General features: G+C 47.0%; 1 protein-coding gene across 3 annotated transcripts in view; it reads right to left on the bottom strand.

Annotated features, from left to right (window-relative positions):
* The window catches only part of XPNPEP1 (X-prolyl aminopeptidase 1), a 61199-nt gene that overhangs the window by 31765 nt on the left and 16790 nt on the right, over nt 1-12644 (bottom strand). For all 3 annotated transcript variants that reach the window (XM_081252907.1, XM_081252908.1, XM_081252909.1), the window contains exons 4-5: nt 4801-4864; nt 3495-3599 (exon numbers count right to left, since the gene is read on the bottom strand). In XM_081252907.1, the coding sequence (XP_081109033.1) occupies nt 3495-3599; nt 4801-4864 (169 nt within the window). The remainder of the gene's footprint in view (nt 1-3494; nt 3600-4800; nt 4865-12644) is intronic.

Genomic DNA, 12644 nt, shown 5'->3' with positions numbered 1-12644 from the left:
CCCTTACATCGCACACCAGCTAAGGGGAACACACACCACAGTGCACTCCCCTTATCTGTAGGGCAGCATTGCAGAGTGAAGGCCGCCGCCAGACAACCAGGCCTGACTGGCAGCAGAGAAACGTATGCAAAGACTGTAAGAGGGACACACAGGAACCCAACATCGTGTCTTTAACTGGCTCCCTGGGCTTGCCAACTACCAAGAGCAAACAGTCATAGGACACCAAATAAGCTTCAAAAAAGGAACTAAAGGGCCTCCCTGGTGGCGCAGTGGTTGAGAGTCCACCTGCCGATGCAGGGGATACGGGTTCGTGCCCCGGTCTGGGAGGATCCCATATGCCGCGGAGCGGCTGGGCCCGTGAGCCATGGCCACTGGGCCTGCGCGTCCGGAGCCTGTGCTCCGCAACGGGAGAGGCCACAACAGTGAGAGGCCCGCGTACAGCAAAAAAAAAAGGAACTAAAGTTATTTTTATATCCCCGTTTTTCTTTAATTCGACCGAATATCCTGTATGTTTCAGATGTATACTTTTTTCATCAAATTTTTGCTAAACAACTAACATTTTGGTAAAATATTAAGAGTGAGAGTTCACATATTCTGAAATAGTACTGTTTTACTATTCTCCCTAGCGAGTACTGAAAAACACATAACCACAGAAGGGAAGTTCAAAGGTTTGTAAAGAAATGATCTCATGGGACTTCCCTGGTGGTCCAGTGGTTAAGAATCCGCCTTCCAATGCAGGGGACATGGGTTCGATCCCCGGTCTGGGAACTAAGATCCCACGTGCCTCAACCACCTCGATGCCAACTAAGCCCAAGCGCCACAACCACCAAGCCCGCACGCCTCAACTAGAGAAACTGTGTGCCGCAAACTACAGAGCCCACACGCTTTGGAGCCTGAGCGCCACAACTAGAGAAGCCCGCACGCTGCAACAAAGAGCCCGCATGCCGCAACAAAGAGCCCGCATGCCGCAACTAAGACCCAATGCAGCCATAAAAAGCAAACAAATAAATAAATATTTTTTAAAAAAAGAAAAAGAAATGAGCTCATGAATCTGTTCTAAAAAACTGCCTAGAAGCTGGCACTGAGCTGTTATTTTGCTATTTGATTCTTTCCTATTTTTTTCAAACCGCTAAACAAGCCACTCACTAACAAAGTTTCTTTAATGCCTCTAGTATAACTTTCACAGGATGAAGTCATATCATCTCCTAGAAGACAGATGTTTGGCAAAAATCCCAGGGATGAACCACTCCCCAACTACACCCACCAGAATCTCCCTACACAGGAGAGACAGTGAGGAGGTGGGCTTAGGGCAGAAACTAGAGAGGGGCTTGGAAGGGAGAAGGACTCATCTGCTGGGGCTGTTCTAGAGGACAGGCAGACAGTATTCGCTCCTCTGACACTCTGACCCCCAAAGCGCTGACTTATCTAACAGCTGGAGTTTAGGCCCCAAAGAGAGATACCCACACCCCAGAGGCACACTGAATGATCCACTGGGGTACAAGCAAAAAGTATTAGGACTTCCATTTGTAATTTTTCTTAAAAAATAAGATATTAATCTTTGCTTGTATTTGAAATACAGATGGACTGGGTGCATATACCGTCAACAGAGGCATGTAATCAAAAAGTTTAAAGGCCTAGTGGCCTATCCATTTATAATGGCCCTACAACCCCAAGTGCCTCTGTGTATGTGTGTGTGTGTGTGCGCGCGTGTATGTGTGTGTGTGTGTGTGTGAGAGAGAGAGAGAGAGAGAGAGAGAGAGAAGAGGGAGAACTGGGGCAACCACCTGTAGCTTTGATGTCTATATATATATATATATATATTTTTTTTTTTTTTTTTTTTTTTCGGTACGCGGGCCTCTCACTGCTGTGGCCTCTCCCGTTGCGGAGCACAGGCTCTGGACGCACAGGCTCAGCGGCCATGGCTCACGGGCCCAGCCGCTCCGTGGCATGTGGGATCCTCCCGGACCGGGGCACGAACCCGTGTCCCCTGCATCGGCAGGCGGACTCTCAACCACTGCACCACCAGGGAAGCCCTGATGTTTCTATATTTTTAAAAAGACTTTTGAGAAACGGAAATTTAAAATAAATCCACTGCCAGGATAAAAACGTCCCTAATTCCTCCCTCCCTAAGACAAACAACACTTATATATGTGGAGAGTATGTGAAACACACATACATACACACACACACACACACACACACACACACACACACACACACACACAACCTCAGTAGGCTAACTGCTTGGATCTTGGAGTCAACTCGACTCAACTCAGTGTCAACAGCCCTCTGTTCTGTGAACCACGTGTCTGGTAACAACCTGATTTCCTCGTTACTTCCAACTACAAAGAAGAAATATCAGGGATTTGGCCTCATCTTCTCTTCCTCACTCAGCCCTGGTAGCCCCTTTTCCCTCCTTCTATTGTCCAAGTTGAAAATTCAGCAGAGAGACCTTTGTACAACCACTAAAATCATGTTTCAAAAGACTATTATAGTGACAAGGAAACATACAGCACAAAATTAAATGAAAAAACAAGAGTGTACACACACACACACACACACAATTATTATCCAATAAACACTGAGCTCTATGCTTCCCATATATTATTTCTTTAACCCTCACCATTTTATGTGGTACTTACTATTACTATTCCACCTTACATATGAGGAAACTAAAGCACTGAAGGTGAAGCAACTTGCCCAGGAAAGTTCCAGACCCATGCTCTTGCCCTATGGCTGAGCTGCCAGAACCAAGTCAGGATCCTCAGAGGGAGAGCTTCCCAGCTTCAGTTGCCAGTGGCCCCTTACCTTTATCTCACTTTGAATCATGAGGCAGCAAGGAGCAATGGAAAGGCCCCAGTGCATGAATCAAATGCACAGCAAGCTATGTGAGCTGCAGCAAAGCAACTGTCCTCTCTGGCCCTCAGTTTCTCTTCACTGAAATGAGTATCCTGAACCAGGATCTTCCAAAATTGAGCGCGTAATGGTATGTGTATATCAGCACGTCATTTTCTTGGTTTTCCTTGTGCCATGAACTGGACTGTGTCCCCTCAAAATTCATACATTGAATGTAACTATATTTGGAGACAGGGGGTTTAGGAGGTAATGAAGGTTAAACGAAGTCATAAGGTAGAATTCTAACCCAGGAGGACTGGTGGCCTTCTAAGCAGAGGAACAGAGAGAGATAGCCATGTAAGGATACAGTGAGAAGGAGGCTGTCTGCACGCCAGGAAGAGAGCTCTCACCAGAACCTGACCACAATACACCCTGATTTCAGACCTCCAGCCACCAGAAATGAAAAAGTAAATTTCTGTTGCTTAAGCCACCCAGTCTATGGTATTTTGTTTTGGTAGCCTGAGCAGACTAAGACACCTTGGATTCTAAAAGGGGCCCGTGGCCCCATGGAAGGGGTAAGATCCAGAAGCCCTGAGGAGCCCTAGGGTCCCCTGCCAGAGCTGGCCAACTAAAGGTGAGGTGGCTGTGCCTCTACGCACCCATCTTCATGAGCGTCCAGTTGCTGTCCATCTGCTTGGCAGCCTGGAGGAAGTAGCGCCCATCAGTCCACATGGCCGCATGTTCTTCTGTGACGATGGCTGTGCCTACAGCAGGGGAGCAAAGAGATGAGAAAGGTTTCTGAGCGCCACCTAGAAGCTGCACAAAACGGCAGCAGGCAGGCAAGCACGGTGTGGGGCACCAGATCCCGTGTGGCCTCACCACCGCTCCGGTGGGGCCTCTGGTGGGGCAGCGGGGCCTTTAACTCCAAGAGAACCTCCAGGCAAGAGAAGATGATACCACTGAAAACCAGCTGTGGGCCAAGCTCTGAGAGAAACAGTCCTGAGTCAGCCTGGGTATTGGTCCCTGCACAGAAAGGACCCCGCTTGTACGGCATGAGTCATGGCCAGTAGAAAGAGGTCTGTGGACCTGCGGCCACAAGGGTCTCGTAATTAACAAGATAGTGGTGGATCTGCTCAGTGATCACAGCCATCTGCCCCACCAGACACCCTAAAGGAGGTGTTTCACCTTCCCCAAGAGAGACCACCTGGATGCTGTCAGTGTTCACTGTGATGCAGCAGTTAGTCACCAGCCGGGAGTTTATGCCTCCCACCTCTATCTGCCCTCAGTTCCCACAGGCCCAGCAGAACTCAGGGCTTTCAGCAGAGGTGTCAGCCAAAACCAATCCTAAAGTGCCTTTTACATCAACGGAAGCAGTGCGCTAACTGCGAGGAGAGGGGCTCGCACCAAGTCTAGCAGCTTGAAGGATGGGAGTCTGAAGCGGGGAACCCATCCTAAAACTCAAGGGCACAACAGCTTTGGGAAAGTTAGGGCAGGGCAACAATGTAGCTCAACATTCATCTTTGTTATTTAAGCTGAAACTGAAAACAGAGAAACCAAAAGTCAAGCGCTTAGACAATTACACAGGACCAATAGGCTAAGGAGAGGGTTTTTAAGGATGCTATTAGTGTCCCACTTCTTATTTGGAGTGCTAGTTACACAGGGGTATTCAGGTTAATTGATACACTTTTCTGTATGTATGTCACAGTTAATAAAAAGTTCAAAAATATTTTTTAAGCAACATTTTTTAAGATTTGAAAAGCAAAGGCATAGAGAAAAGAGACACTAAAATGTAAGCTTAGGAGCTGGGGATGCCGGGACCACATCCCCTCTGCAGAGGCTCAGTGGGGACGTCTGGTTTGCATTTTTTTTTTTTTGGTTCTATATCACAGGCTGAAACTGGGTCTAGTTATTTTTGAGAGGCAAGCAAAAGTACCAAAAGAACAAAGAGAGAATTCAGAAACTCACCTGCAGAGCCATCAAATCCAGAGACAAAGGCCCGCCGACAATCACACGGAGCAATGTACTCGCTCTGGAAAACAAAAAGGACAAGGAATTGGACCTTGATCAGTCACATGCCGACTCCTGCTCAGCCCAGCAGGACTGCAAAGGCTGGCAAAAGCTGGGCACCTGCCTTCAAGGAACTGCCAATCTAGCTGAAAAGGCAAGCTGAACATTTTTTTTTTTTAATTAGCGCACACTACAGAAGACCCTATTTAATTACAGGCTAAAGGGCTGTTCCTAATCTCAATTTTTTCATCTGGAGAACAAAGCAAGTCAAGAGAAACAGATCAAAACTGCTCTTTCCTCACGGAGATGTTACTCAGAAAACAAACCAATAGCCTTCTCCCTTCCTTGCCACTGACATTTAGGCATCTGTTATTTTTCTCAAAAGCCCGAATTTCTGTTTTATGTGCCAATAATTCTCGAACTTAAGTCTCTTTAGATATCAGCTTATTTCTGAACTTCCTGTTTGTATCCCCCATCCAAGGCAGTGTCACCAATCTCTCCCACGCAGACCCTGTCCCTTCCTGTTAGGGAACAAAGGGAAATGCTTCCTCTAACCCAGGAGGCTTCAGCAAAATAAAACATCATGTTCAAATCCAGGTCCTTCCCAGCCGATAATCCCTTGCCTCTGAATGGAATGGGATTAGGGCTAAGAAGGTAAGAGGTTCCCATTCCTGGGGAAAGGGTACGAGGCCACATTGTGTAACTTCTGGTAATCGCCAGTGGGGCACAGAGAGCCAAGTAACTTGTCCAAAGTCACACAGCTAATAAGTAGCAGAGGCAGGATTTGAACCTGGGCGGTTTCAGAGCCTCAACTCTGAAGCCCTGTGTCATGCTGCCCCCATAAAACACATCGTATCCCATCCTCAAAATAACTCTCCAGGATAAGACCAATTGCAAATGAGAAAACTGAGGTTCAAACACAGAATCTTTAAGTAACTAACACGTCAATAGCAGGGACAGGATCTGGTCTACTTGAGACCAGAGCCACTGCTCCTTCTCCTGTTAAGCAGGTTTATCCTGAGCTAAAGGACTTGGCAGGGTTAAGAATGCTTAGGATAGAGAAGGGGGCTGCTGGCTGGACCCCAAGGCATTTTGGGACAGTCAACACGACGTAGGGGAAAACGGCTCCCAGGTTCTAGTCCTGCCACGTGGATGAGAGCTGCCCCTTTCACCAAGGCAGCCACAATCGCAGCCTCAGACCAGTCACAAGACCATGACCCACAGAGGTGCTGGAAGGGTCAGCAGAAAGAATCATGACGGCAGGATGAAGGCGCTCTGAGAGCTCTGGGTCGCACCTGCCCTCTAGCAGGCCCAGCTACGTGGTCTGCAACGAGTCTCCTCGCCTCTCTCAGCCTCAGTTCCTCATTTCTACAACAGGTCATTTCAGATGGCTGACCGCAATGGCAAGCAAATGTTTGATCCCGAAAACACAAGGGAACATTGACCAGACAGCACTAAGGACATAAAAAGAAGTGGCCTCCAGCATCACTTATGAACTGTAGAGCCCTCCCCTTGTTCATGACCCAGGAACTAATGGTGCAAGACTGAAAAAGAAAAAGGCCAAAATGGGGGAGAGTCTGTTCCTACCCTTCTCCTAGTTCTGTTGTGAGGAACAGTAAGTGAATGTTCAAAACAACTCACCAGAAACCTGGGAGTGCTGCGTATAGGCAACAGAAGAGACGATATTAATCTCTTCCTCCTGAGTGGTGAAAAAGCAGCTAACAAAAAAACACCTTGTGCTAAAAATCAGAGTACACAACGGGGAAAATACAGAGGGGGCACTCTGGACCAACAAGGAGGTCCCCCTGGCTGGGTGCTCTCCCACCCGACGCACAGTGGGGAGGCAGGGGACGGGCTCGGCCTGGTTGGGCTCTGGCACGCAGGGACACAGCTCTCGAGGAGTGCCCCACCCCTACCTGGGGAAGCCGGGGCCGAGGCTCACGTCCCCACAGGGGTTACCTGGAGCTGCCTCTCAGCGAAGGCAGGAGAAGAGTTTCTCCAAAGGGAGATGGAATTAACAGCAGGTGGATGTGTTTGGTTTGGGATCGAGATGAGGGTGGAGCAAGAACGTCTAGACATGACCTAAGTGGTCAACATGCCAGAAAGACATCACTGACCAAAGCTGTCACCTCCACATCAACAGGCTAAGCAGAGGCCAGACAAGCACTGGGCCCGGGCCTCCCACTCTTCCCCCAGCCATGAAGCTGGAAAAGCCCGGGAACATTCTCCCTAGAGAACAGCAAAAGGCCTAAAACAAGCCAAAGTCTTGGCATACTAGGAAAAAGCCGCAAAGAAACACAGCCATTGGCTTTTTTCTCCAGAACTGTCCATTTCTCTCCATCTCTAATTGTCCCCATCCAAGCCTCCCCCATCTCTACCTGGACCACTGTCCCTACAATCCACTCTTCACACACACTCAGAGTGAGCTTTTCAAAATGTGTATATATCATGTTAGCATCCAGCTTAAAATCCTCCAGTGACTTCCCATCACACTTAGGATAGAATCCAAACCCCAGGCCAGTCCCCAAGGCATAGCCTGGTCCGGCCCTGCTCTCCTCCCACAGTCCTCCCACTCACAGTGCTCCAGCCACACCGCCTGCTTTCTGCTCCTTGCGCTTGCCAATCTCATTCCTGCTTCAAGGCCTTTGCACATGTTTTTCCTTGTGCCTATAAAAGTCTCCCTCTGGTCGTAGCATGGCAGGCTCCTTCCCATCATTATGTTTCAGGTCAGATGTCACCTCCCCAGAGAGGCTTGCCTAGACTATCCAGCTACAGTAGCCACTCAGCCTCTTCTACCTCTCTGTACAGTGCATTTTTCTAGATGTTTCTCTTCTTAATGACTCTTTTACACCGTTATTGTCCTGCTCCCCAGAATGTAAGTCCCATGAGATCAGGGTGTTTGTCTGTCTTGTTTGTCACTGTCCCTGTACAGGGCACAGGTGACACACACTAGGCCCGCAACCAATACTTGCAGAATAAAGGAACAGCAGGAGGAGAGATGAACCTTTCTCGGTAGTTAAGACCTCAGCCACCTCTTTGAAGACAGAGAAAGGGCTACAAGCCAAGAAATGCAGGTGCCCTCTAGAAACCGGAAAAGACAAGGAAATGGATTCTCCCCAGAGCCTCCAGAAGTCACTTTAGCCCTGCTGACCACTGCAGGCTCCAGCCCTCCAGAACCGTAAGATAATAAATTTGTGTGGTTGTAAGCCACTAAGTTTGTCACAGCAGCAACAGGAAACTAATGCTTTATCCAACAGGAAAAAGGCCAGAAGGGATTATAACTGGGGTTTCAAACTCAAAAGCCCTAGGGTACAGGCAGGTAAACTAAATGAGTAAAGCAGGACAAGAGGCTGTCTCTTCTAGAGAGAGCAGCTCCCACTCAGCTCTGATTCCTGTCATGCTGGAATGTGAACCACGTGTTGCCAACCTTCAATATTTCAGGAAAAACTAAATATATGTATGTTCGTGAGAGGTCACTCAATTTTTAAACGTTGGCATCTAATTCAAACAATTTAAATAACACACAGCCAAATAAAGCATATCAGTAAACTACAGAAAAAAAAAAAGCCTCAGCCATGTCTCAAAATCCAGCTCAAACATGCCCTCTTCCACAAAGCTTTCTGACCCATCCAGCTTTCAGAGATCTCCCACACCTCTGAATTTTACCAAACCATCCATAATGGCACTTATCCATGCTCCCCACCTGGGTGATGATAACAAATAATACTGGCTAGGACTGACTACTTGCCAATAACTATCTTCATTTCCCCTAATTCTAACCCCAACAGCAGCTCTGGAAGGTAGCATCCTTCCCATTTACAGATTAAAAAAAGAAGAAGAAGAAGAAGAAGACGAATCGGCAGCTCAGAGAAGTAAATTACTTACTTACCACCACCCTGCAACCAAGACACCACTGCTCTAAATGGCAGAGCTGAGATCTGATCTCAGGTCTGACTTCCAAAAGCCCATGCCTTTGCCACACTGCCAAGCAACTGCCCCCCGTTCACCTCTACCTTCATCAACCACATGACAGATGTCTCCTACATGCAGGAATCAAACCTGTGTTCAAGCCTGGCTCCCCTACTTACTGGCTTTCTTGTCTCTTAAATGAAACCAAGTCAAGGTATGTGGGAAAAACAGATAGCTGCCCAAAAATTCACACCCTTTCCTTACTGTAAAGTCACTGAAGAGCGGTCGGTTTCCCATCCAGGTCTTCACTTCCCAGGCCCCCTTGCATCTAGGTGGGATCACATGACTAGTTCTCACCAACGGAAAGTGGGTGGGAAGTGATATCTGAGTCAGGGCAGTTAAAGATGGACGCACCCTCTCCATACTCCTTCCCTTCCGCCAGCTGGAATGGTGGCATCAGGATGGAAAGTGCCTGGATCCCTGAATCACTCTTCTTCCTAGTGGAAGAAAGTCAGCCACCAACCAGGAACACACACTCTGGACTGCTACATGAACAAGAAATAAGGCTCTGCAATACAGAGTCACTGAAACTTTGAGATGTGTTACCACAGCTAGCGTTACTCTAATTAATACGGTGAAGAAAATCACTCCGGGATAAAAATCACTACCGCCACCCCAGGAGAAAGCCTATTTAAGAAATAAAAACAGGAAGCCAGCTCCTGGAGGAATGGGAGTAGCATCAAAAAGAGTTTCGGAAAATCGGAGTCATGTCTTCCAGACGGAGGAACCATAAACACAGCCAAAAGCTCAAGGTGGCGGAGCCGCTCCCACAAGGATGGGATCTGTGGACTAAGCGGAGCCCAAAAGCAGATGAGGGGCCTCACAGAAGGGGAGGATGAAGAGTTCGGATTTCTCAAAGGTGGGGCCAGTGCAGTTCTGGCCCCAGCCAATGATTCTCCTGGTTTGGGGCCAGTCGTGCCCGCAAATCCCAACATTTGGCTTAGAAGGTACAAGAAAACACCCAGATTACAAGAGAGAATGGACACTTCCTCGCTGAAAAAGTGCCCCCGGGCCCAAACTCATTAATACTACAACCGTTGTTCTGAGTTTAAAAGAAAAAAACCCTTAGAGTGGAAAAGGACAGAGAGGAGCAGACCCCTGGAGCGCCAAGTCCTCGCACAATTACATATCCGGGGTGCGTGTTGTCTCCAGCATGCAACAGTGTGTGGGTGTGTGTGTTTGTGCTTTGGAAAGTACACAAAGTACACTAACACCCTCCCTCCCCAACCCGTAGGAGAAATTCCATCAACCCTGAATCCAGCCTGAAACGAAACAGGAACAAGAGCCCCAGAGCACAGCAGCCTCTCTATTACTGAGGGAGGAGGCTCCTGCGGCAGGTCACACACAAAGCCAGCACTTCCTCCCTGTCCTCACAGCCCTGGCAAGGACCCAGAGTCCCACTTAACAGTCAGCCCAACGAGGGCCCTGCTCTCCACAGGAGCTGAAACAAGGAACGTGGGGCTTCTCATTTCTTTCTGTGGATGGCGCCACAAACCCTCTCAGCTTCCTAACTTCCCAGTACCCTCGGTCACCTGCCTGCAAGGTCCTCGCTCAATCTATCTACCGCTTCTCCTCCAAATCCTTCCCTTCTTCTCTGCTCCTAAGTCCAGCACCCAAGTCCAGGCTCTCTGTACCCCGACTCTGGGATCCTGCACTGGCCTCGGAACAGGCTTCTCAGTTCCCAGTGTCTCCCTTCTCCAATCCACGCTGAACACTGCTCCCGTTGACTGATCGGGTCACTCTCTTATTCAAAGACCTTCAGTGGGTCCCTGCTGTCTAACAGAAACCTAAACTCCTGACTCTGGTAGCTCCTGAGTGGCCTTGACCAGACCCTATTATTCTTTCTTCTTTAGGGTTATCATTATTCATGTTCTCCTACTTCCATGGATTTGCCCATGGTATTTCTTGCACCTCTCTACCTATAAGCACCCAAATTCTACCTGTTCACATTCCAATTTAAATACATTTCCATCATGAAGCCTTCCTTGACCCTGCCAGCTTAAAATATTCCCTTTCACCTATGGGTTCAGTCCACACTTTAAATCTGCGCTTAGCATTAGAGTAGCCACCAGACACATGTAGCTACCAAGCACTTGAAATGTGGCCAATGTGACTGAGAAACTAAATGTCTGATTTTATTTCAACTAATTTAAATATAAATTTTAAAACTGATGCTCAAGGCTCAGTTATTACAAAACTTTTTAAATATGTTTAGAACAACTCTGGTATGTAAGGCCACTTCTTCAACTGTAAATTTTATGAAATCTAAATACAGATCAAATATTTCCAACAAACATTCCACATTCAACTTGAGATGTTTTGTAATGAAATACATACCAGAATTGAAGACTCAGTATAAAAAAAGAAATGTAAACTATCTCATTAATGATTTTTAATACTGATGATGTGATGAAATGATAATATTTTGGACATACTGGGGTAAATAAAATATATTATTGGGCTTCCCTGGTGGCACAGCGGTTGGGACTCCGCCTGCTGATGCAAGGGACAAGGGTTCGTGCCCCGGTCCGGTAAGATCCCACATGCCGCAGAGCGGCTAGGCCCCTGAGCCATGGCCGCTGAGCCTGCGCATCCGGAGCCTGTGCTCCGCAACGGGAGAGGCCACAACAGTGAGAGGCCTGAGTACCGCAAAAAAAAAAAATGTATTATTAAAAATAATTTCACTGTTTCTTTTTACTTTTTTTTTTTTACTATGGCTATTAGAATAGTTAAAACTACATATGTGCCTCATAGATATTTCTACTGGACAGTGCTGATTAAGTTCTTTCCTATGACATTTACTAGTCGCATTTTGTGTTAGATTTGTGACTGGGGCTATCTACTCTTTAACCTCTTTAAGGGAATATTTTCCCTCATGTATTTCTATAATAGTAATAATAACAACAACAGAAATAGCAGCTAATATAATGAGACTTATTAGGTGACAGACATACTTTAAGCATTTATATCTATTAACTCATTTGATCCTAACAACAGCCCTAAGAGATAGATACGTCACTGTCCCATTTTTGCTGGTGGGGAAACTGAGACGCAGAGAGTTTACCTGACACTTAGGAGTTTGAGGTAACTTACTTGAGGTCAAGCAGCTTAGTTAAGTGGCAAATCTGCCACCTGAACCCAGACAGTTTCTAGAGCCCATACGCTTACCTATATGCTAACTGCTTGCCTTTTACATTTGTCCCAATACTTAGCCCTGATATGGTAGCCAGGAAATATGCACCAGACAAGCAAAACACAACTTCTCCCGCCTTGTAAGGCAGATGGCTAAGCTACAGCAATAGAAATGATAACCAAAGATTATAAAAGAAAAATGGGGAGGGGGGTAGTGGGGAGGGAGGTGAGAGAGAAGAGGACAGCAAGAGTACAAGAATGTAAGTTTGTGAAGCCTAAACAAATAGGACTTCTGCAATAAAAGTGACAGCTCATATCAAGCAGGCTTAACTTTTTGTGTTTTCAGGATGTTGCTGGAAAACACATTTTTCCAGGATTAGAGCTTCAACTTCCTCATTTAGGGAGGAGCCATCCAATTCTGATATTCCAGATCCATTAGCAGGAGGTGAAACACTGAGGGAAAACCTGGAACATCACTGGGGTTTGGCCAGTGTCGCTGCCATTCCCAAAGCTGAATAAGAAATTGCTTTGGGTCTATTAGGTCACACCTAATGTCAAAGACAGAATTTTAAAAAATCCATCAGGGTATTAGACCAAAAACCAGCATTATGATACCAAAAAAAGTTGGCTCAGGAACAGCACCCAGGACCAAGAACATCAAGATAAACTTGGCTTGGCTACAAGAACGTCCCCTACCAGTA

This window comes from Mesoplodon bidens, assembly GCF_964165515.1.
Source record: "Mesoplodon bidens genome assembly, chromosome: 1".
NCBI classification, from domain to species: domain Eukaryota; kingdom Metazoa; phylum Chordata; class Mammalia; order Artiodactyla; family Ziphiidae; genus Mesoplodon; species Mesoplodon bidens.
The sequence above is the reverse complement of the archived record's forward strand: the minus strand, read 5'-3'. Positions and strand labels throughout refer to the sequence as shown.